This window comes from Echinococcus granulosus (genome assembly GCF_000524195.1).
Source record: "Echinococcus granulosus chromosome Unknown EG_S00020, whole genome shotgun sequence".
Lineage (NCBI taxonomy): Eukaryota > Metazoa > Platyhelminthes > Cestoda > Cyclophyllidea > Taeniidae > Echinococcus > Echinococcus granulosus.
Genome location: NW_020170400.1, coordinates 816854 through 841953, shown reverse-complemented (window position 1 = coordinate 841953; position 25100 = coordinate 816854). Strand labels below are relative to the sequence as shown.

At 41.5% G+C, this 25100-nt stretch overlaps 4 protein-coding genes across 4 annotated transcripts in view; 2 read left to right on the top strand and 2 right to left on the bottom strand. All coding sequences in view use genetic code 11, as the record gives it.

Moving 5' to 3' along the window:
- Positions 1 to 572, top strand: part of EGR_03733 (hypothetical protein) — a gene marked incomplete at both ends in the record, with an annotated part of 10916 nt that extends 10344 nt beyond the window's left edge. Inside the window, one exon of the mRNA XM_024492982.1 lies at positions 456 to 572. Within this exon, the coding sequence (XP_024352639.1) occupies positions 456 to 572 (117 nt within the window). The remainder of the gene's footprint in view (positions 1 to 455) is intronic.
- Positions 573 to 1302: 730 nt separating this feature from the next.
- On the bottom strand, positions 1303 to 4440 carry EGR_03732 (Leucine-rich repeat and transmembrane domain-containing protein 2; the record flags this gene model as incomplete). The annotated part of the gene is made up of 1 exon (XM_024492981.1): positions 1303 to 4440. The coding sequence occupies one exon, from the start codon at positions 4438 to 4440 to the stop codon at positions 1303 to 1305; it is 3138 nt and encodes a 1045-aa protein (XP_024352638.1).
- A 1991-nt stretch (positions 4441 to 6431) lies between these two features.
- Positions 6432 to 20915, top strand: EGR_03731 (Autophagy-related protein; the record flags this gene model as incomplete). The annotated part of the gene is made up of 23 exons (XM_024492980.1): positions 6432 to 6473; positions 7366 to 7638; positions 7722 to 7868; positions 8151 to 8358; positions 9297 to 9344; positions 10928 to 11003; positions 11766 to 12090; positions 12976 to 13121; positions 13291 to 13556; positions 14032 to 14316; positions 14974 to 15141; positions 15183 to 15619; positions 15670 to 15861; positions 15933 to 16112; positions 16154 to 16538; positions 16610 to 16695; positions 16739 to 17116; positions 17194 to 17393; positions 17450 to 17519; positions 17591 to 17795; positions 18477 to 18709; positions 19852 to 20193; positions 20820 to 20915. The coding sequence occupies 23 exons, from the start codon at positions 6432 to 6434 to the stop codon at positions 20913 to 20915; spliced, it is 4788 nt and encodes a 1595-aa protein (XP_024352637.1).
- Positions 20916 to 21093: 178 nt separating this feature from the next.
- Positions 21094 to 25100, bottom strand: part of EGR_03730 (ATP-binding cassette sub-family F member 3) — a gene marked incomplete at both ends in the record, with an annotated part of 7701 nt that continues 3694 nt past the window's right edge. Inside the window, 4 exons of the mRNA XM_024492979.1 lie at positions 21094 to 21379; positions 21454 to 21767; positions 21865 to 22119; positions 24556 to 24756. Of these exons, the coding sequence (XP_024352636.1) occupies positions 21094 to 21379; positions 21454 to 21767; positions 21865 to 22119; positions 24556 to 24756 (1056 nt within the window). The remainder of the gene's footprint in view (positions 21380 to 21453; positions 21768 to 21864; positions 22120 to 24555; positions 24757 to 25100) is intronic.

Sequence of the window (25100 nt, the reverse complement as noted above, 5' to 3'; positions counted from 1 at the left end):
TATTCCGCGGCATTATCAGCAATTTTAATTGATTTACGTGTCCCCTCAATCCATGCCAGATCTTTATAAAGATGATACGGAAGTTTTACTTTTTTGTTTAAACTTATGTATGGAAACCTTTTGTGCTTAATTTCATGGCATCTAGTTGGCGCTCCGGCCTAGTTTGTGCGCTGGCTAGTTTTTAATAAATGTGACTTTTAAATCTTGTAGTTTTTGAAGCTACGATAGCTGATGTTCCATCTGCCCGTTGGTCTAGATTTTTAATTTCATTAATTTCGTCGTTTAAGCGTACCACTACATCATTAAGGTGGTGAAGCACAGTCTATTTATGATTTGTCTAAGTTCCATTTATTGATAACACCGTCTGACTACACTCTGATCTGGCCTGATGATTTGGCTCTCTGTGAAATTCATTAATCGCCATAAACGTTTATTTGTGTTTATCATGTAGGTAGGGTTTCCCTCATTTAAGTGTCACCGTCTCTGAGTTTGTTGAGAGGTTTAAAATCGGTCCTGCTTGCATGAAGGATGCACAACACTACGACAAATGGGAAAAGAGCCACGGAAAATGAATGACTGTTGAAGGGAATTCGGAAAGCGGATTACGAGGATTAGGAATGCAAGTGTGTAGATTGGATTTTCTTTATTGTTCCGAACTACTTGAAACCAGCCTGGGTCTTGAACGCAATCTGTTTCGCTGTTGTTTCCGGTCTACTATTTGCCATATGTTAGTGCGTTCAAAAATCTAAGTGGCATGATTTTTTTGCTGTTTTTGTACTGCAAAATTTTGCCTTTTCTTTTAATTTGGAGGTTTAATGTAGAATCTATACTATCAACTTAAAACGGCTCTGTTATCTACTTTCACAGACTTAAATTAGTGCTCCATTACTTAGCTACTTTTTAATGAACCAATACTTGCTGAATTGACTAGAGTTGGGTAATTAGCAGAACTTTTCTTGAATCTGATTTTTCAGACCCCTTACAAAACGGAAAACATGCTAATTCTTTTAACGATTCTTAAAGCAGTCTTTTCATTAAGAGAATAATAACACATAAATAGGGTTAGATTATTAAATTTCCAGCAACTTCTACTATTTTCCAGCAACATTTACGTACGTAATGAATTGATGAATCCTTTTCACAAAAAAAGCTTTAAAACAATTTGTTCTGCTTTACTGTTCTTTACGAAATCCCAGGTTAGGTCTGCAGAAAACAATATCAGCAGTTCCCTGCCCTCCAAAGTGCCTCGATAAGAGTTTCATGGCACATGTTTAAGATAATTCGTCAGTCCCTCCCTCTTCATCACAAGGGTGGTTCAGGAGAGGTCCAGGCTCCAGGGGTGCTAGCCGTTGATGCATATGCCGGAGCACTTTTCTGCCTCATTAACGCACCTCTGGATACTCCAAGTGTGTAGGAATCAATCATTTTCTCATCGTTCTCTTCCTGTCGTCTTATTCTCTTCTCTGGCCCAGTCTCAAAGTGTTCATCACTTTCTACGTTCATCCTCACATATCCATTCTCATCTATTAACAGTTGTGTCGGCACAATTTTTGGATGTTGATAGGTTATCGGTCTTGGCAGTTTTGGACCAGCCAATAGCAATTTTGCTGTCGAATTCCTTTCATTCAAACGTCTAGTTACTAAAGACTGATGTGTTTGCACTTTCGTCCGCACATAGCACTGCATTCCGGTTAAATCTCCCAACGAACCTGTTCCTGTCTGCAAGGGCTGCGTCAGGGTTCTATACCGTTTTGCACGTTTCGGCAACTCTGGACGTCCGTCCACCGTGTTCAAATTCGGCAACGAGTTTTCCATGCAATAGTTTTCCAACTTGTCGTAGGTACTCTCCTTTTGCAGCTCGTAATCCGTGTACCTAAGAGGTTCGTTACTTGCCATCGTGAAAGACGTCTCCCTTTTTTGCCTTCTTTCTATTCTTTTCCGTCGACAACATATGTATCGAACACAGAGCCACAAGATACACGTGATGAAGATTACAGCACCAGCTGTTGCTAGAATAACAAACCACAAGGGTGCATGGACATGATCCATCCTATTTACCGAAACATTTGCCGATGCGGTCATTGTTAGTTCACTGGGTTGAAATATCTGACAGAGGGTGGAACTGGCTGTGTTTCTGCGTTCGAGAGCGTTTCGAAAACAGATGGTGTGAGCTCGTTTCACATCGATCGGCTGGACGGAGAATATGTACTCCCTTCCTTCTGTTCGCATCAAGCCCTCTTCCACTACCTGCCATTCTAGGGGTCCTTGTAACTCTTTCATCTGTCCAACTGGCCAGTAAGCTACCTCAAAGACGAGATAACTCTCCTGCAGACTTGAGATTATTTCTGGGGTCATGTTGCTTAGCTTCGCCAAGACTTTTTGCAGTGCAAAAGCTGGATGCTGAGGCGCTGTTCTAGCAATGTTACTCCAAGCTGACTTTAACGTCCTTCCCTTTACTGCGAAGTAAACTTTCTCTAGATTCCTATCGTAACCAAAAACACGAACAGGTCTGAAAGGATAAGTCGAATCCGGCATTCCAATAAAATCCCTTTCCATGCAGTTATTTCCGTTCTCAAGATCCTCCACAGTGACTCTTTGAAACCCACTTCCGGCTATACTATTCTTTCCCGTGCAGGTGAAATTGTCAACTCTGATCCTCTTCCCAGCTAACCAACGGAGTCTGCAATCACAGATTAGAGGATTTCCTCGTAATTTCACTTTAGCTCCATCTGCCAAAAGATTCTGCAAAGAGGTATTGAATCCCAGACTTGGTGGGGACCTTAAAACAGTGCTCAAAGCATTGTTGGTTAGATCTAGATCTTGAATTGATGGACTACTCGTTGATCTTATCACGTCATGCTTCAGAATGAGGAGAGTTTGAAGGTGATTGTTAGAGAGATTCAGGCTGATGAGTTGGGACAGATTCTGGAATGCGTCCTGTGGAATATGGGTGATGTAGTTCCCAGACAAGTCGAGATGTTCAAGTCTTTGAAGCTGATTTAAGCCTAGACGTAAACCGGTTATTTGAAATTCGTCATCCATGTTGAGTTGTAGGCTCTGGCCGATGATTTGACATCGAGAAAGTCCAAGGACTTTTAATTGATCCTTTAGGGCTTCTAAGGCTGCCTGCCAGTTACCTTCCACCCCGTTGATCTTTACAGTCTTAAGGTAGGATGCGTTGAGGTAGAGATGTGAAAAGCTAGTCATTCCAGCAGCCCATTCTGGGTCGATTTCTTCAAGGAATGTGGATTCTAGATGGAGTTGTTGAAGCCCTTTTGGGAGCTCTCGAGCTCCTATCCGCCGCAGAAGACTTTTAGTGTAGTCTAACTCCTTAATGTTTGATGCCCGAAACCATGTCGGTTGTTTATAGATAAGACCCCTGTTTCCATGTAAACTTAGTTTGGAAAGATTTGTAAACCTCCTCAAGCCTCGTAGCGTTTCGGTGGCTTCCTGATCCGAGATGATTGTAAAACTGTTCTCCCCGGCATAGATCTCTTCTAATGCTTTGAAATTGCTTAGAAGATTCTCTGATAATTCTATAAGAGAACAATTTTCTATCTTTAATGCCCGTAACTTTGAGTTCAGGCTGTAACCGAAGTCGAGCGTTTTATTGGTCATATTATTGCCACTTAAGGATAGTAAGGTTATTCCACCCAAATCCCGCGCCCATCTGTAGGCATTGTTCAACCAATTCAAGTACCCGTTCTGTCTCTCCAAGCGTAGTCGTCGAAGGGATTTGCAACATTCACTCTTCTCAAAGGTGTACGGATTGATTGTTACGAGATTATTACCTATCATTTCAACTTCCGTTAAATGTCGGCTTATGTCGTAGAACGCATACGCTACTAGTCCATCACTTAAATCCACGTTTTCAAGAACCAGACGCTTCAGCTTCTTAAGGTATTTCAGTTCTCCATCAGCAGTGAATAGCCGTCCAGCTAAACCGTTGTTAGACCACCGTTTTTCCACGCTTTGAGCATTTCGAATCTCAAGAACTTGAAGCTCCGTCAGTCCCAGAAGTGCTTCCCTCCTAATCACTCGTATTTCGCCTCCCTCGATGACGAGTTTCTGGAGGTTGGCACCGGCTCTTTCAAATGCCTTGCGTGAAATTCTACTGAGTTGACGTTCTGCAAAAATGCGTATTTCTTTAACCACTCGACCCTCGGGGTAAATTGTTGGAATACTGTTTCCGAGGATGGCAGAAGCCTTTCGATCACATTCAATAGTATCGACGTTGTCTGAATCAGAAGAGGCTCTGATAAACTGACAAGGATAAAAGTTTTGAGCACCATGGAGATTCCATAGTGTAAAGTGTTGACGAGATGTGTTCAAAGGTACTACTACCAAAGGGAGAATGAAGAGAAGGAGGCTGTTAGTAATCAAAAGAACGATCCCAAGGCGTTGGTTCATGGCATTTGTAGGTTTGCCTAGGGCGCACATCTGCGATTACTACTGTTTGCGGTTTGCTTTTTGCACAATTTCATTGGCTACCGGGAATTAACCAATAACGAAGCGATTTCAGGCTCTGTACGTGGCTTTCCATCCTACTTTAATCATTCATTTTTTCTATCAAATTATTTCTTATTTGACTTTTCTGCTTTATAAAACCTTTTAAAATATTTAGTATGGAAGTTTGGAATAATTACTCTATTAAACCTTACAAGGCGAGTATTTGAATTTGTTCACTTTTAGCTGAGATTTGAGGGAAGGAAAGTAAAAATTTTAACTTGGTGAGGAGAATTCTTTTCGTGTCTGTGATGTCGCTTATCTGAACTCATAAGTGCTTGCAAAAATCATTCCCCTTTTCGTTCAAGTTTGGACAAATTTGTCTTATTTCGAAAGGTGATGTGTTAAATAAAAATTATTGCTATTTCCAATTTCTCTCACTTCTTGCATCAAAATAACGACTTCCAAATATATTATCGTGGAAGAAAAATCACTAAGATTTCTCAAAAAATAAGTTTATAAATGGATCACAAATAAACTTGTTAATGGTAAAGTGGGAAAGTGTATTAGATTTTCGCAAAACCCATGTTTGTTTACGAGCTGAGTTAGACTATTTCACTCCAGGCACTTCTGGCTCTTGAATTCGTACACCAGTGGTAGTGACTTCTAAACTTGTCTTATAAATAAATCTAGACGTGATAAAAGTCCGTGAGGTTTTATAGAGAGTAAAGTGTTTATTTGATTGGCCTTTTTTCTGCTGAAAGAGCCCCTTTTCTTCGACGCAAAACGATAAATTTAGTGGTAGATTGCATAAAATACGTAAGCTTTAAAGTTCAGGCATTCTTAACATCTGAATTCAGTACTTTAGCAACATTAAAGCTGACATTGTTGCATTTGCACGATTTCTCACTCCCGTGACACCGCTTTATTTGTATGTTAAGCGAGATGTTATAAAATTGCAGTGTGAATGCGCAAATAGTTGAATGGCCTGACTGCGTTCTCACTCGCTGGAAGGGTTGTGATGTGAAATGATAAGACCATTTTATGCATGAATTGGTGAGTGCTGTTTTTGCCTGCTTTTTAACTCTCTCGTTATTGCTGTACTCTCAAGTTTTCTCCGGAAAAGTTTTATGTCAGTGAACTTATTTTTCTTACACTGTCATCAGATGAAATCTAAAGTTTCAGACCTTATTTTTATAGTTAAGTGCCGCCAGTTTTTTTCAGTAAAAACCACTTTTCCTTAATTGCGTTCAAAAGTGCAATATTTCTTTTTTAAAACCCACTCATTGATTCTGTCTTCTGGAATGATGACTGTCATAAAATCGGACCATTATATACTGCTCACATTCAGCGTTCACGCAATCTCCTTTGCTCCATTGTAGGTCATAGCTTGAATTCGCTTCTAACTTCCTTTTATTGTTGCTGTGATCGGCTGCACGCCTGGAAAGTTCTGCACTCAAACCTTTTGATCCATTAATAGCTAGTTCAATTTTGAAGACGTAGCACTCTGATGCCTATTTATTATATGATCAAACGCTCCTTTCACCTCCTGACAACACATGAGTTGGGTTGGTATATGAAAGGTTTCCTTTCCAAAGAACTCTAGCTGTAGAAAAATTAGGAACAATTGTCACTTCACCTTTTTACGAATTTTAAACGTGAACAGTCCCTAAAAATGTACAATCGTTTTGCACGCATATGTTAATGGGTAAATTATCTTACTAAAAGCTCGAGCATCTATCCGATTCATCGTACAAGTTTGATTCAATTGGCTACTTTGTAGCATTGACTTAAGAATCCTTTTACAAAATCTCTTAGTTTCATCCACTAATCAAATTATTTAGAAAGGTATTTATCTATCAAATTCGTAAGCACACAATTTAATTTTTATGGAAGGAGGTCTTCCAGGAATTTGAAAATATGATGCTAGGTTTATCCGCATCCAGAGGTTAGAATAAAATCTCACTTTAGGCAATCATCAGTAGATGGTACGCTTGACAGGTGCAACCATACAGACAGATAAGCAGGTATGTATGCGCGTAGGCAGAGCATCACCTCGATTAAGTTGGGTGCTAACAACAGTCGAGTGGTTTTATGGGTCCTGTGCTTGCATGCTGGGGTGCGATTGCATTAGGGAGCGAAAATTCCACTCGAAGAAACACACATACACACAGGCAGGCAGGCAAACGTTGCCATTGTTCTTCATCCAGTCATTAACAGCAGCGGCAGCAGTATCACTCACTGATGTTGTGCGCACAAAATGGGCGGCTTTCCGAAGTCAGGCGTGGCGCATTCTCGTTCTTACCGTATCCCACCTTACCTCGAAAATTATCCACGCAAAAGGGACTATTAGACATGATTCATCGAAAAGGCATCAGATGAAACAATACGGAGAGTGGTCTTGCAGAGCCTGAAAGCATGTCTGTCCCCACTGAGCAGCCCATTGATTTTGAATGAGTTCTTGGGGTCGATTGGCACCTCATTTGCATTGTGTTGGTAGTAAATCTCCCTTTTCCAATAGCAAAAGTGAATTTTACTTAATTTTCCATGCACAAAATAGGAAGTGCTAATGAAACGGTGCGAGAAATATTTGTTCTCATTGACATGAGATCTACTGTGGAGTTGCGATAACCGATGAATGTGCTATCCAAACTGTTCCACCTCAACCAAAGTCACTTTTCTACTTGGCAAAAAGACCACTAATTGTTGTGGAAATGTGTGTTTGAATAGTGAGATGCATATTTCTTTAAAGCAATCAGGACTATAGGTCAGTCAGTTCTAGGCTACCAAAAAGGAGGCACGTTGAAGTACTTTAGGAGATAACACTCCTTCCTTTTTCCCAAACGAGAACGATAAATTTGGCCGTTTTAACTTAGTATGGCTTAATAGATCTCTCTTCAATATTTTTTGTTTCGTCAGATCGTCTCCTTCTCAGAGCCAGACAACCTCCCCCTTCCGGCCATCCGTCTGCGCAGTTCAGATACCGTTCATTATGTGGAAGTAGCCACTATCCTTTTGGATTTGGATCCCAGTCTAGTTGATCGTGTTCACAGAATTGTTGACGCTTTGGAAGCGGTACAGGAAATCTCTCCTATCATTTCGCGAGCCATCGCTGAAGCTGCAGATATTGTGGTGATGGATGACGACCGCTCTGGGATTCATAAATGGCTTGGAGTGGAAGGGTGGGATATGGTGAATTAAACATCTATTAGATGGTTTTATTGCTTTCAGTTATGCCTCCTCTGATTGCTGTAGGAGTATTTTGGGTCTTTTAGAACCTGGGCCGAAACCACCAAAAATCTTACCGTAGTGCGTTCTGTAGCGATCATTGTCGAAGTTTTCGTGCATCTCCAATTGAAATCGCCTGTGCTTCTCTTCACGCAGTTGTTCGGATTCCCATTCCCTTAGAATCTGTGCCTTCGGTAAGTCTGTTAGTCTTTAATCAAATCCCTCGAGTAGTGATCCGAAGCTTCGTCATTACTATCATAACAAGTTGGAATGGGAAAATGAGTCGGGAAAATTGTGGTCCAAAATCTAACCATTAGAGGCGATTTCGTATAATTTCTAGGATTTGGCAAAAATAACTATAGTTTATTGCTATTTTCATGGGTTTTCACAGCCTATTGAACATTTTTGATCAAATCATCAACCGACATTAATTTCGATCATCATTGCCTCATTCACCTTTTGTGCCCTCCTTGTAGTTACCCAGTGAAGATTTGGACCAAATGCGCAAGCGTTTATGGGCCCAAACTGCAAGTAGACAAGAATGCCCGTTGGCGTGGTGGAAACCTTGTCTTCGTTCGGAATCTCTGGCTATTCGTTTGTTTGGTCTTGTTGCAAACTTTGGAAATAATCAGGGATACCCACCCGGTGTTATGACTTATCGAATCAAGTTTTCCCAACTTGAAGGTTAGTTTGTTTCATCCTGATAAGGATTAGTTGCGTTGCTTTGGTGTTGTTGACTGTTGTCTCATAATTTTGGATGTTACCTCCTTTCACACCTGCTTTCAGATCATTCACATTATCCTCGGTCTAATTTCAAATTTCAAATTTCAAATATCACATCTTGGAACTCGGCTTCCCATCAAATCCATCAAATAGGGTTCTGTGAGCTTTTAGCGCCTAATTGAACACTTCACTCGTTACTTTTGCGCTTTAATGCCAGGGCTTCACTCGAGGATGACGGCAATTGAGAAATCTTATTATGATTGTCCCAAAGAGGAGCAAACTCACTGCGTAGATGTGTACTAAGTAGTCCATGAGTGGGTTAAAAAGTTCTAAATTAGCCATCCTGGTATGAAGGATGCGGAGCGCTACACATATTTATCCGAAGAAAGGACTCTGAAGCGGATTCTTGAAAGCCTCATGTGATTGCTGTCTAAGCAATCATCGACTGTGATCGAAAAAGCGGACTTTCGATTTACCTGATCAAGGGGAAATGGATCAACAAATTGCTTAGTGGGATTAAGTCTCTTTGGTTTTTGTTGCCTCAAATGGGCAAATTGGAAAATCGTTGCCAAGGTCTTCCATTAGACTTGGCACGTGATTTTGATCCAACATCTGACTAAAAGCGTGTACGAAGGGAGGGAACGAGATCAAAGGAGCCTCTAAATTTATTCACAATAAACTCATAAGATCTTCATCTTAAGATAAATGTATTGCATATTCAGCTATATTAAGTAGTTTTTATTATATGGGAAAAATTGCGTTTTTTGTTAGGGGAAAAAGATTTCAATCTTGCTGAAGCGTAGTTTCATTTTGCAATGTTAATCCCCCAGGTAATGATTCATAATTATGATTTTTTGAAATAGGATTAGATTACATAAATTTGTAATTATTTTTGCAAGGTAGTGACTCTAATGTTAGCAAAAAAGCAATGGATTTCTCCAAGGATTGTGGAATCTTGGCAGGGGATGGCTTGATTTGGTAAGCATCGAATTTGATTTGTTAAATCTTATGTCGGAGGAGACTCACAACTTAACCTTTAAGTCGTTGAAGGTTGATACCATTGTTTCGTGTAGACGCGCTGATTAGGATGCGGAAAAGGTGTGCAGTTGCGTGAAAACACTTCTAACCTCCAGCAAACGGGTGGATATTGTGTCTCTGACTTTGGAAAATGAACACTTAAATGATTTGATAGCCTTCCTTTTTTCAAACAGAACTTTTTCGTGAAACATTTTTCGCTCTCCGACAGACAATTTTAATTTCCATATTTTGCTCTGAGTTGAAGGTTTGTCTATTCAACTGGTGTTTGTTAATCACGACCCTTAAAGTTTACGCAGAAAGTATGTGCCTTTTGAATGCACTAGGAAGGGTTCTTTCGACATTTGAAAAGACACCTTTTCCTTTGAAAAATATAGCAGTTTGTTATCAGGATTTGACACTTCCTCCAAACAGGTTTCCAATTTACCGCGACCTTCTTGCACCAATGGAACTAATAAGGCCACATTAATAAAACCCAAAATTCTTTGAATGTTGTGCCAAAAATTTATTTTTCCTGCATTCTTTGCAAAAACTTGATTGATGCATGAAGTATGAATGCTAGATATAAAAGAAAAAACATGACAACAAGATCGTATTTTGTGTCTTCATAGGCACTGATCTCGTTGGTAAATGTCAATTCTTACTTGATTCCTTCAAAGAAAGTCACAATTGCTCAATAATCATCATTTATTTTTAGTTTGATCAAGATGGCAATTAGATGTCATTACTTGGTGATAATTCACTCATTGAATTACGATTCAGTGAAATTTGAAGATCTCTACAAAGGTCATTTTGTGAATCTTAACGCTACTTAGTCAAATTTCTGAACTAAAGATTTTGATCAGGTTGAAAACATTGGACAATCTTTTACCGATTATGTTTCATGGAATCTAGTCGTTGATCAGATTTATATTCTATTGAATCTACTCGTTACTTAGCGTTTTACAAGGAGTTGGCATGAATTTAACTGCCGTTTAACCACGATAAATCATTACCCACTTTCTCACTTGGCCTTGCCGGCATTCGCCCTTGACGGATGGATTGTGTGCGATTTTATTTGTGATGACTCCATTAGAGTAAGGTAGTGATTGCCAATTTATTCATTCCGTATTTCTTCATTACTTCTTTCATCTTCGGTCGCTAGTTGACCAAGAATGAAGTAACAAATTTGGGATTAGAGAAAGTGCTTAAGAATGTAAGTATTTCTGCTGTGTACATTACTTCATAATTGGTTTTTTCGATGCGGATTCCAAAATTCGGTTGGAATTCCTCTAGTCATTGTCAATCTTGAGAGCAGAAATTAATTATTTTCTGGTAGGCCCTCTAAACTTAGTATTTTTATGCAGTTCAAATCAAACGAAGCATTACGGGGAATGAAGTCAGACAACATGATTATCTATGGTTTCAGTAGGCAGTTTCGCTGTAGCTATTTTAATCTATTTCGTAATGTAGCGTTACATATCGCTAACCAACTTGCCCCTTTTTTCGCTTATAGCATCTTTCAATGGGACCGAATTCGACAATAAGTCCTTTCTAGTTCTTAAAAAAACTTCAAGTCAGGGAGCTGCAAGGTTTGTCTCCTTATTTTGTTGGTATGGATTAATATATTGTACTTTGAGACCTCTGTCTAGGCGGTAATTTGTATTTTCCGAAATTTTACCGGACAAAAGTAAGCATCGTTCAACACTAGACGGCGTCGCATTTTTTAATGACTGGTTTGAGTATGTGTAGCTTAATTCATCCCGGTGATAAAAAAAGCTAGAGCACGAATGATATCGGCCAATAACTAGACAGTGCTGATTTGCCAATTTTGTGGTGTTTGCTTTGAACTTGTTTTTGATGATTAATTGCTGCCAATGCTGTTTAGGCTGATTCTTTCACAAATGGACAAACGGATCCTATTTTAGTTGACTGGGACGTCAGTCCAACAGTTTTAACAATACCAATCAATGAAAAAGTGATATTATAGACTGGAAACGGCAGTTTTAAATTTCTTGCTGGAAATCTTGCCACTTAATGATACTGGATTTTCCGAGTTATTTAATTTCTTCCTTCGAGGAGCAGAAGACTTCTAGCCTGATTAATAACAACTCGATCTTTATTCTAGCAAAATTATCTTTGCCACTAGTAAGTTTATTTAGAGTCCTGTCATGTGATTGCTTTATAAACGAAAATTACTGGAACACCGAAGTAATCGTTTTAGTATCTCCGACAATATCACGAGACTGGTGTTATGGATCTTAGACGTGTATTTTAAGCTCATTTGTTTATGTTTTTTGCATCTCGGCAGTCATCGCTTTTTTATTGGTTCCAATATTTTTTCCTTCTCCCAGTATCTTCGTTCGCATTGCTCCAGAGGATCGTCGGTATCTCAGTGGCCTCCCTGTAACATCTCAGTCGCGTTCTCATTATTTAGCCGCGGTTTCAACTGGGAATGTCACAATGGCAACGCAACCTGATGGGTCACAACAGATGTCGTCGTCGTTGGCGATGTCACCCGGACCTAATGACGATTCTTTTCCCTTATCGGTCGAACCCTTTCAGAACGAGGATATTGAAGAGGAACTCATAGCGAATGTCATAGCACAAAGTCAGCGAAGTCCCTTCATTAGGAGAGCTATGTTTTTGGGAGAGGATTTACAGAACTTGTGGGATAAGGTGAGTCTTTCTCTCCTGCACTTTTAACCCATTTGGATGAGTAGTTCTCAATGGGAAAAAATAGAACTTTGCAATCTATGAAGGCTTATTTACTGTATCATCGGAGATGGTAGTAAGCAATAGGTATAAGCAGGCATTTTGGGGAAGCACTTGCGAAAAGACGACTATTTTGGGTAGACTGTGAGAAACACTTTGATGGGAATAATAAAATTTAACTAATTTTGCACAAATCACTAAAACCATTGTGAGAATCGTCCTGATAGGTCTTTGAATTTCTGGTAGCAATAATGGGACAATAAAGCTCCAGCCCCTCAACTAATCATATCACTCCTTTCTTCGAGCCATCAACACACCCTGAGATGATCGAAAGAACCCTCAGTTTGAGGTAGGTGAATCGATTAAACAGTGAGTAGACGGATGAGATTGTACAGAAACGTTACTTTCATATCGCCTATTCCATTCGTCATTGTCCAGCTCCCTTCTGTGGTCTCTTTTTTGACTGCCATCCCCGGTCAGAGGCGAATTCCTCACTTAAGCAATGGGCCAACTTTCTGTGTGAGAATGTTCCTTAGGTAGCTCGTCTTTTTTCGCTGAACTTTTAAAATAGCCTACTCACTAGTTTAAATAAACTGTTGAAAAAGTGGCAAACTTCGTGCCAAGAAACCTACGTATTTCTTACATATTAAGGGGTGTTTACTTTGGCAACTCCGCATGTAGTGGTACGCCTAAATGTTTAGTCTCTTTCAAAATTTATGCCTTTTTGGAAGAATTAATCGCCCAATTAATGGACAAAAATGTGACTAGCGTTTTGCAAAGAGTCGTTTCCATTATCCCTACTAGTAGTCATTAGCCAGGCATCAGTGGTTGAACTTTTTTTTCGTCTAGAAATCCCTTTTACCCGGTGATTCTGAACATCTCAAAACCTACAACGTTGCAGCCTCTAACCAATCACAATACCTCGTGGTCTTGTCAATTCCGGATGTCTTGTTAAGGGTTCCCAATGAAAGCGCCCTCGCTTTGCTCTACACTCGGTAAGTGGGTAACTGAAATGAGTTTCAAGCAGTATGAAGTCCCAGACAATCTCTTTATTGGGAGGTTATCCCAACGAAGCAATTTCCGATCCATACATCTGGATTGCTGGCATCTAGCAGCGTTGGGATGTATATTAACTCTAGATCCTTTTTTCCCCTCATCCCAAAGCCTACTGACTGACCTGGCACTGTGGAAAAGTCTGCTTCCTTCAAAACGGCGAACTCGAGCAGTACTACTAGTGGGTGGTGGCCTACGGCCGCCTTTCAATGTTTCTGATCATCGTTACTGGTTCTACACTGAACCTGTCCCAATTGGAAGCATTTACGCGCATCCATCGGCTGCTTTGGCTGCCGAAGAACGACACAGAAAGCGCGCAGATGATCTTCGTTTTGGCGAGTCTACCGAGTCTTCTTCGACAGAATCTGATGCCAACGGTAGGTTTTTGTTTATGAAATCGTGGAGCTGGTATTTTGGTGAGTATTTACCGCTTTTAACGTCATTTTGTCATGACTGCTCACTTTAACTGATGTGCTTCCATGCGATCTTTCATGCAATACACTACATTTTATTTTCATTCCATCAGTGTGAAGATAGAGCCGAGGATTTATGCTCTCTGAGGTTTCTTTGTGTCCTTATTAATCGATTTGCAGGCTAGTTGTTCATTTTTTTATGCAAATCTCATGTTTAACTCGTTGCACTGATGAAGCTTCAAAGTTATTCACTAAATTGTTTGAGACTAACCACCTCAACAAGATGTTCAATTGAGAGACTCGCACAGTTTTCCTTGGTAATCAAGAAAGAATGTGTTGACTCTTTTAGTGTAGAATTTTGTTATTAAGTCTGCTTGTGACATTATATCGGTAGACATTAATTACTAATAGAATGCTTTCTTGTTTTTATCTCCTTCAGCCTTAACTACCCCACTGAGTCCAGAATTAACGGAACAGTATGAATTTGAAGGCATCCATTCTCCTAGCCGAGTCTTTCAGTCTCATCCCTCCTTCTTCTCGATCTCCATTGATTCTTTGGAGGCTCAGATTCGCCTCGACACCTCGCAGAAACCTTTCACCACCCCTTTGACTGCCATCCTCGCATCTCGCTCTGTTACCATGACAACGGAGGTTAATCCGTGCGGAAAATCAGATCTGGTCTACGTCACGCTGACTTGCGATCAAATTAAAGGTCATGTGTCAGGTACTTGGCGAAAATGAATACTAGTATGGGATGTTTACTGTTACTAGAGCACAGAATGGGTGGGGGCCTATAGTCGTGGACGCTAGATCATACCACGAAAGTGGTGGTAGAAAATACAGAAGCTGGGGCTCTTCTTCGATGAAGTTGTCATAGGAAGAACGCTTTTTATTTTAGCAGTGGTGTAGTACTTGCCATAAATTTGGTTAAGATTCCTCAATATCGCTGTCTTGGTAACTTCAACCGTTTCGAAAATGGATAGACTTGTGAATTCGTGCTAAAGACTGGACGGTGTTTTACAGCGAGCACATCCTATGCTCCAGTCGTTTTTCATAGTTACATATATGTCTAGGAACATATGGTCGACCTTGCTCAATAAGTATCTACAGTCGGGCTCCAGTTTCCGTCCGCATCATCAATCATCCACAACAGACATTTTCCTGTGCCGTTTAGGCCTCCTAACCAGGTCATGAAATTATGATTATTTTTTCACCCGGATTGGGTTTGCTTATAGCCACTATCAATATGGCATCCCGTATCATCTCGTAAGGCACAATAAGGGAGATTGGTAGCACAGATTGCCAAATTGCGACAGAATGGAATTATCTGCAGAATAGCAAAACTTTTCTCCAGCCTGTCCTTCGTCTCATTTGCTTTTAGGTTTCACTGAAATAAAAAACAAATCTGGCGCTAACGATAACTCCTCTACCCAATCGAGAACCCACATACCTCTGCTCCTCCCACTTACCCTCTCAAACGATGATACTGCTGAACCCATGTTATCCCTAGCTGTGGAGAAACGATCCATCCCTATCTATGGTCCACTTGGTAAGACCTTCGATTGAAAGTGTAATCGATAATTCTTCTAGAGCCTCTAGCTCCGAGCTATTCAAACGATATTACTGTAGCACTTAAACTGCGTCTGGGATGCCTCTGCTACTGGCCTTGTCTTCGCGCCTGGATGGAACGATTTTCAGGATTACAAGTTGATCAAATTTCAATGGAGTACGCCTCCCTCTTTTGTCCCTCTTACAACATCAAGATTCACTGGCATTTGGAGAATTCTGTTTTTCATATGCCTCCTGTTTGCGCTTTTGATGGAATTGTGGATGGTGAAAGGATGGAAGCCTCTCCTATCAGTCCAGCACCTACTCCCGGTCTGGACTCTCTTCGACCGTTGATTTTCGCGCAAAATGTGACGGCATTTTCGAAATTTGTGACGCCTACTGGTCACATCGCGTTTTTTGAGAGAACAGCTTTGTGGTTGACTCCTTCGCAGCCAGTAATTTCGGCCAAGAAGTCACAGGTGAGTTCATGTGCAAGAGATGGAATCAATTCTCTGATTTGTGTTTATAGAAGCTTCGGATGCCATCTGGTGAACAGCAGGATGGCCTATCGCAAGCCGTATGGAGGGAGGTTAAGGCTTTAAAATGTCTTCTCGGTGACGATCTAAACGCCATTATCCACCGGTCTGTCAAGGTTATCGATCTAGACAACTTGGAGCTGCGTTTTGTCTCTAAAGGTGTTGACAGTGACGGCGCTAATCAGGTGCGGGTAAATTTATCTCTACCCTCATTTCTCCTTCAACAGGCTCCCCAGAATATTCCGGTTACTTGTAGACGCATTCCCCACACGTGGATGTTCGACTGACCATCAACTTAATTCGACTCACGACCTGCTTGGACAGCTTGGTTGCTCTTCGACTAATTTTGGAGGGTTTTAACCGATCTCCTGAATCTCCACCACCAAGGAAACCTTCTGAGTTTCCCGTTTTAATTAATCCCCCTCTTGGTGACGAGGTGAGTGTATTTTTTGTCGGCTAGTAATGATCGTTTTATAGTCATCGAGACGATCGAAAATTGAGAACCTCATCTCGGCAGCCATCTCCGATGTTGACGTAGTAAATTGTCCCCCCCTTTCGTGTTTAACCATCACCCAAAACGAGGAAGATTTCGTGGTGATTGCTAAAGAGTCCTCCGAAATGCCTCCCCCTCGTCAGCCAGTGAAAGTTCTTAAGGATGGAACTCAAGTTATGTCCTATTCTCCCATTCTAAACATCTGCGAAGACTTCTATGGGGAAAGCAAATGTTTAACTCCCATTCCCAAACGACAAGGACTATTCTCAGATCCCTTTGGCAGCGAAAGTCTATTTGCCTTCACCATTTATGACGTTTCCGTCGAGTGGACCTTCTTTGGAGGTCTAGATTTTCCTTCTTTATGTTCTGGTGGGCTGACTTATTAATACCGTCCTTGAATTCTTCAAATTCTCGGGCTAACTGTATGCGTCTACTCCTAGGCACTGATGTGGAAGAAAATCTTAGACGGTCTTTATCAATTCCCAACCTTTGTGCACTTTCAAGTTTCTGTCGACAGAATGATCAGGTGAGTAAAGATTGAGGTTTTACTCTTGATCTCCCTATTTCAGAATGCAACCCTTCGTCTTTCAAATGTATACTTTCGCAAATCCATATTCAATCCACCCGCCGACTATCAACCATTTCGACATAGAACTAGAAAGATATCCAACTTCAGCGGGTCTCCTTTTTCCATCGTCCCGATTTCAAATCATCCGGTGGAACGATATGCTCTACGCATTACGGATTTGAAGATTGTGGACGGTTTGCCACAATCGATGATCAACCATCTTTTTCATGTTCAACAAGGTCGAGCAAGAGAAGGCAGTCGTTTTATTGAAGCTGTGAGAGCCACTGTACTAATGTGGCCCTCTTCCACCCCTGTGATCACAGATTACGAAGCTGAAGTAAAAGTCTCCATCCAACCGCTTCAAATCAATCTGGATCAGGTAGATCCCCACGATTAATGTAATATTGCTACTGGATTTAGGGCTGTCAGTAATGTAATTTTACGCTAAATTTCTAGGCAATGTTTGTATTTTTGCGTGCTCATCATACAGCCCTCACCCAATTGACAGAGCGATACCTGCAGGACATGGAAAAGCGGGTGTGTCTCTTTTGCGTTCGTTCCAGTTCCGCCGAAGGAAATGGAGAAACTGCATCCATATCCTTTCTCCCTCCTACCAGCACCAGCTCAGAAGATGAAGACCAGCCTATTTTCTTCAAGTATGAGTTTATCGATTTTCTAATGAGATGTCTTCACTATTTTTTTACATTCGTAGGCGGTTGACTCTTACTCCTTCTCTTCCTATACGATTTAACTATCACGGACATCAGTTGGATCTGTCTCAGGTTAGTAAAAAACAGTATATACTTTGAAACGATGTTTAAAATTGGTAATGCTACCTTATTTGCGATTTCAGGGCCCTCTCATTGGTCTACTAGCATTGTGCCTTCGGTTAAAGAATGCAGAATTAGTTCTTCCTCGATGGGTGTATCAGAGGGGCTATAGAGGTGTCTATAGTCTTATCGAAGAAATCATTTCCCATTGGACATCTACTCTGCACGATAATCTACTACAAATTTTGGCCACCAGTATTGGACCGATGAATGAAATCTCGAGCATTCGTAAGTCTTGCATCTTCCAACGCTTGACAGCCTTCACAATGAGTTCTGAGTGCTTTTTTATTCTGCGATGTTAGGTGGGGGGGGGGGTTCAGCTACTGGTTTTTAATGCTAAACTGAAGGATGCTCGCAAAATTTTCAACTTACATCACATCCCTATGTCTTCTACCCTGTGTTGTTGATAGCGTAGTGGCGAAGTTACCTCGGAAGAGTTTAGAAATAATTTTACTATCGATTTACGGAATAGTTAGGAAACTAACGGCAGTGATAAATGCGGAGTTTGGAAAAAAAATGTCATTCGGTTGGATGGTTTCCCCATTTTCTGAGTTTCGCCCACAACTCACCACTGTAATTATTTCCCCCTTTTGGCCATCACAGATCCTCCCACCAAATCTAGCCCTTTGCAGAACAGGTACAGTGATGGCATGGCGAATTCGCATAATAGAGAGGATGCTTCCTATTTCGGTAGTGAATAAGGTTTTGCTGGGTTTGTGGAAATTGCAGCTACTACAAGGTAGACCGCCACAGAATGGGTTAACTTGAGGGGTGATAATTTTTAGCGAGCGCATTTTGTACGCCGCTCGCCTTTTTAAGAATATTCCCGAGAAAACTCGTCCATTTGAACCAAAAATCGCACCGGAATAGTCACACTGTCAAGGCTATTTCCATCCGATTTTTTTGTAGTCGTTGGGGTACGAGACTTTGTTCTTCACTCGGTGACTGCTTTTGCAACGCCACTTCGATCCTTCCATCGGAATAGAAATCAGTGTCTGCGTCGTCAGCAGTTAGCACGTCCCTCAGCAGATCAGGTGGTGCAGGGTCTGCGAAGCGGCGTCCGAGCTCTTTCGGACAACGCCGTCTGGCCGATCGTCGAGCTGTCTACTGAAGGCGTTCGAACCGTCCAATGCCTTTTTGAGGTGAGATGATATCGGTGGTGCGATAAACAGCGAGTTTTTACATTTTTTTTTGAATTTGAACTGATGCTCCTCACTTTTGCCTGTTTGATCGATTCAGAAGCAGTCCTTCTACAATTTGGTGCCAAATTGACATATTTTGGGGGTTGAATCAGTGCCTTTTTGAGGCCGCGCAGTGTAAATTTTGCAGTAAATAGCTTTTATTGCAAAAGTTGTGACACTCAAACGATTAATATTCACCCAATCAAGAGGACGCATTGGTCAATCATTTTCCGTCTAGTTGGTAGAACAAATGAGACATCTTAACTTTCGTTCATCTCTCCCCTCCCCCCGCCCATCTTTTTTTTTCACCCACCTCTCTTTGCCGTTGGCAGATCCGGTAGTTATTTTGAAAAAGTTTAGCAATGTCGGTTTTCCACAGTTTTCATTTGCCATTCAAGGCTTTCAAATGGGACAGAGTAGAAGCAACACAAGTTTGGGAAAACCCACGTTGATTGCTTAGGTTGGTCCAGGATCACGAACTGGTTCTAATTTATTCCTAATTCCTCTACTACTTTTATGCATTTGTCTCAGTGGCTAGTCATTATCAGTAAATTAGCTTCGAAACGGAAACTTTTGTCTGTACGGCTGATCTAGCCCAGGATAAACTGATTTACTTTATCATCTATGCTGTTGGAAATCGGAAAGCTGTCTTGGTATCCAGCGTGATTAGTCTTTTCTGCATTTGCACTACAGACTATGCTTTAGTCAGGTGTTCTACTTGTTGAACGTTCACGAGAATAACTGCTGAGTCTGTCGGAGTCGTTGATACCGTTTAAGCTTCTTGCTACAGGGTGGTTGAGTGACAGATCATCACAATATGACCTCGTTTATCATCGTACGCCACTAATGCTATCTCCCACCTTGATTAAGGGTGTCTGGACGTGGGAGGTCAGAACGTATGCGTCTACCACCAAGTGATGGTAGCGTTTTTTCATGGTGTAAAATTAAAAATCCCGGTTCAACTTGAGCATTCCGAATATTCGTTTGTTGCTTTCGTGCTTAAACGCATAAAGCGCATTGGTAAACTTGTGAGTTTCAACAGTGCCTTCGTTCTAAAACTTAGTTTTTATGTGAGAAGTGCCCGCGAACTACTTCCACTCTAGACTGTCTTCGACGTTCTCTCTCCCGGTCCGTCAATCCGCAACCGCCGTCTGGGTCATGTGAAACAAACAAATACTTCTGTTTCCTCTTACTTCACCAAAAACATTGGTTTGTCTAAAAGCGGGGACGAGTTGACTTCAGCAACGACCACTCAGCCCAACGACCTGCGAGAAGGCGCGGCTCTCGCTGTACAAACGATCCGTCGCAACGCTGCTCACTTCGCCGCTGACTTCAAGGCCTCCTTTGCCGATCCTGATCCCCAAAAAGGCTCCGTCGGCGCCTTGGGTGATGTTCTACGACAAATTCCCCCAGCCACGGTCGTTCCCTTCGTCATTGGCTGTGAGGTGGGTTCACACATGCTCATTGGTTTTTGCGTGATAGTTCCTTGGCGCTAAGCATCTTCCTGGCTTTCTATTGATGAATTAGTGGGCTACTGAATCAACTAACTGGAAGCCCAATTTGGTGCTTTGTTATCCTGGAAATCTTGTGTTAGGTGTTTTCGTATTCCTGTAGTTTGCCTCAGTTGACTGTCCTTCGGGATTAAATACAAGGCAATTTAGCACCTCAAATTTTATTCGATTGTTTTGTGGGTGGCAAGTCCGCTAACTGATCCATTGACGTGATGCTAAGTTTGTTGAAAGCACGCCAAATAAAACCTCCATTGATGTTGGCCCCAAGTTAGTCACTCTTCCTGTGTTGTTCCATACTTTGAGTTCCTTTGGTTTTGACTTTTATTCCTTTTGTCACTTGTTAATTGTTACCTTTTTTACTAAAACTCGTTTAGCAAACGCTGAGCGAGGTTGACGAATGAAGAGAATTATTGCAAATTATTTATTCCAAGCTATCTTTTGTGTTATCGTTCATAGGTTGCAAATGCTACGGGTGAGGCTGGATTTCATTTGGCTTGTTCAATTTATCGGTGTTTGCTAATTCCAGCATAATATGAAGTCATGCTTTTTCCCCTGTTTAGGTTGGTGCAAACCTCTTACATGGTTTGCGAAATCAACTGCGACCGGAGGCAAAGCTTGAGGATAGAGAAAAGTGGAAAAGTGGATCCAAACTCTGAGGCCCCATGGAAACCCACCCCGTCATTGCATTACTTGTACAGCCTCTATTTTAACTGATTAGATGCCACAACTACTGAACTCTTGCGAGGGAAAAGATTGTTACAAGAATGGCGCTTTCTATGTGGCATTTATTGTATTGATGCTATGATTACAAGAAACGTATATAAGGTAAAACGTCTATCGACTTGTCTCACCAGCGTCCAGTTGCCTATGCACAGCCTTTTTGTATTCCTCTAGTCCGCCAGCCAAAACGGATACACGACTGGCCCTCGAGGGGTCATTTTTGTCGTTTGGAGAATAGCGGGTGCATACCCAACATTCCGTGCACACCGATGCAATTAGGCGCTCGTCGTGGGAGGCTAGAACGACGCCTCCACTGAAATTTTTCAGCGATTCGGCCAGTGCGTTGATTGTCTCAATGTCTAGATGGTTGGTCGGTTCGTCCAGGATCAATAGGTTAGGCCTTTATGAGAAAGTAAAATTTAAAAACACTAGCCATTAAAATCTATTAAGTGAAGCCGAGTATTCTTCCACTACCTTAACATGCAGAGAGCAGCGAAGGCGACTCGAGACTTCTGTCCCCCAGAAAGACTTTTAATTAGTTGCTGAGCCAAAAGTTCGCTGATTTCAAAAGACGCCAATTGACTGCGGTAGCGCTGTTCCGTCTCGCCTGGAAACTTCTTCATGAGAAATTCCAGACTGGAGACATTGAGATCGAGCTGATCTACATGGTGCTGTGAAAAGTAGGCCATTCGAAGGGAACGATGACAGTGACGAAGTCCTTTTGTGGGTGTCAAATCTCCCAGAAGTAGTCGAAGAAGGGTGGTCTTACCAGCTCCGTTCTCTCCTACCTAGAAAGGGGCAAACACCTGTTCGATCGGGCCACTAGAGGGTCTGGATGATGAATGTCTACTGATTTATGGTCGGAAGCATGGTTTTTCGGCGTACGACGCAGATTCGGGAGCTGAAGAGAACAGTAAGGTCCACGTCTTCGAGTAGAGGCGTTTCGGGCAAATAGTGGAAGTGGACACCCTCCAGTTGAACTAGAGGTTGCAGGGTAAGCTTTTCACACTCAGGAAACTTGAAAATAACCACGACGGATTTTTCGGGAGGCACCAGCTTTGGCATTCGTTCAAGGGCCTTGACTCGACTTTGGACTAGCGAAGCGCGCTTTGCGTTGTAGCGGAAGGTATCGATGAATTGCTGAAGGAGAAAGAAAGGAGTATAATTTGGTCTCAAACAATGTTATCTCAAAATGTTTGCCAGTTCATCATTCAAAGAAAAGATCTCAGCCATGGAGAAAAGAAATCAAAATTTGCTAGATATACTTGCTACTCCAGAAAGACATTCCGGGAATTCTAATTCTTCAACAGTTCGGAACAGTCCTCTACCTGCATTCCCGATGGGTTGGCCTCATTGACCATTACTACGTGAAAACTAACTCTATAATGTACTGATAACCACTGTAAGGTAAAGACCAACAAATTGACGCCAAGGCGAATAACGTGCTCCAGTTGTACGTATGTCGTCGCATTGAAGAGATCGTTTTCCCGATGTTTCCCTTTTTCACTATTCCAGTTGAAATTGCGATGGCATCCGTGTTCACACAAATGAAGGACAAAACATAATGAATTTAGGCTAAATTGTCATCTACGCCAGTTGGACTGCAAATACCCACTTATTTAACATCAATTCAATCCACTCCATATTTTATGGTGCAAAAACTTTGGTTCTTTTCGCTCTAGTGCATCAAGATCCATTAATTTATTGTAGAAAATTGTGCAAATTTAGACGTCCATCATCACCAACCAAATCACTTGATAGTACAGGAAGTAAAAAAATCAGAGGCATCTGCGAGGATCGGAAGAGTTTCAGGCTATATAAATTCAGGCTTGCTTTTGGATGAGTACTGACCAAAACACCCAAAATAATCACCACATCAAGAGACGGTTATCGGATCAGTTTAAATCTTACAGGCCAATGTAGCATTAAAAATAACAAAAAACGACACAACAGTTCAATCTGCGAATAACCACCTGCTGCTTTCTGCTAAGGCAATACCTTCAACGCCAAAAAACAATAATTACATCTAGTGATAGAGCAGAGGACGGAAACGTTGCGTCGATCCAAAAAAAAGCATCAAATGGTTATAAAAGTACCCTGGAGGTAGAGGTAAAACTGAGATGACTCTATCCGTGCGCAATCATCAAATATATTCATTCATCCCTGCTGCTACGGTAAAATTAAAAAAAAACTTAGGCTGCGTTGTTTTAACGAATAGGAGAACAAGCAGCCCACAAATATTAAATAAATAAGTACGAAATGCGAAATTTCAAGCCGGAACACTGTAAACATTCCGAAATGAAAAGAGATTCATCATAACAGCCAACTAAAAAATTTGGTGCAGTTTTCGATGTGACCTGTCTGGTGCTTTACGGAGTTGAATTTAACTCGGCTTTAGAGTTAGAGAGGCTACCTTATCGCCCAAATGGTAGCAGGGCATTTGGGGGTGTGGTGTCCAGATTTACATGGCTCGGACAAGTTATTTGATTCTGGTGGTAACTCACTCGAGAGTAGATGCGTAACGTTAAGCAGGGGAGACCCCGCATTTGCCAAGCTGAAGAATTGTCATAACTGGTTTCAATAAGTGGAGATAAAGATGCTAGGAACAGCTTTCAGCACTGTTCAACGTGAGTGATGAAGAGACGATTCATTCATACCTGCATCAAATGAGGAGACAAAGACGTGGAGGCAAGGCCGGTGCGCGTCCGCATGCACTAAGAGATGACAATGGCCTTTGGAGACTGCCTATCTGTTCTTCACTGTCCTTCCTTTTCTATTATTCAGTAGTTGAATGGCTAGTTAACTGACTAATTGACTGGTTTGTGATAAGAAATGGCTTTCGTACCACAGCATTCATGGAGCAAACTAGCATATTCACCCCACGCTTCCAGGGTGCACACCACTTCGATCCCAGAAGACTATACCTACCTTATGTGCGTGTAGTGGACTGGAGACGCTATTGCTCGGTAGAACTCTTTCGCTTGCTGAAGGCAAAACGACTAGAGTTAAAATCTATCTACTAGACAATGATACAGCCCAAATGTGTATAAAACAACTTCTACTTACTCAAACGAAAGCCCCCTTTTTATTCTTGCAGGATACGTCACAGATTTCAAAATTCACTTAGAAAAAAAAACATTTAGGGTGAGGGAAGGAAGGAGGTGTTGAGGTAACAGGTGCGTGTACAAAAAACGGCATTTCATGTATTTATGCTGTGAGAAACGAAATCTACGGATATGTCAATTTACCAGGAAATTATTCTTTTCACTCACCAGTAGCTCTATTGTTGCCCTTAAAAGTAGTCAGGAACAAATCTACTTAGGTGTAGGTGGTTTGCAAACAGCTGACTTGTTTTCGTAATTTGTCATGACGATCCGCCAGCTGGGTGAAAGATGACCGACTAAACAGCTACGTGATCGTAATAGGCCTGCATTAACAGCAGATCCCAAGGGAGAAGATATAGATTCATCTATTTAGCACCGAAAACAAAGCTACCTAGGCCAGATAGTAACTTTACTGAACTTACGGGGAAAAGACGCAAAAAGCTGCAAAAGTCCCCCAACCTAGCTAACCAACCTGAATGTGGTCGCGTTCAGCCTTCTGCGCCAGGTACTCGCGTTCCTCGTTGAGCAGTCTTTCCTCACGAGCCCTCACGAAGGCGTCATAGTCACCACGATAGACATCCAGCCGCTTCGCAGTGAGATGGATTGTATCCGTTGCGATGGCATTGAGAAAGGCTTGATCGTGCGAAACAACTACCATGATCCCTCTCCAAGTCTAAAATCGAAAAACTGCCAATCTAAAATGACACTGAAATAGTCGGTTTGACTATTACCGATCCTACTCTTAGGTCTTCCATGGTTTGCTCAATACGGTCAGGAACTAAGGTGTAAATTGATAAAACGCCTACTTCAAGACTGGTATTCCTCGATACATGTTCAAGAATGATAGCAGAAAGTAAATTTAATTAAAATTAACAATTGTCATCTTGATTTCATTAGCTAGTTACTTCGAGTAAACGTCACCTATCGTGGGTGACTGAATCGACAAACTCACAAAAAAAGGAATTAAAAGCACGTTGGATTTTAGCAACTATAGTATGAAATTTCCTGTATACATTT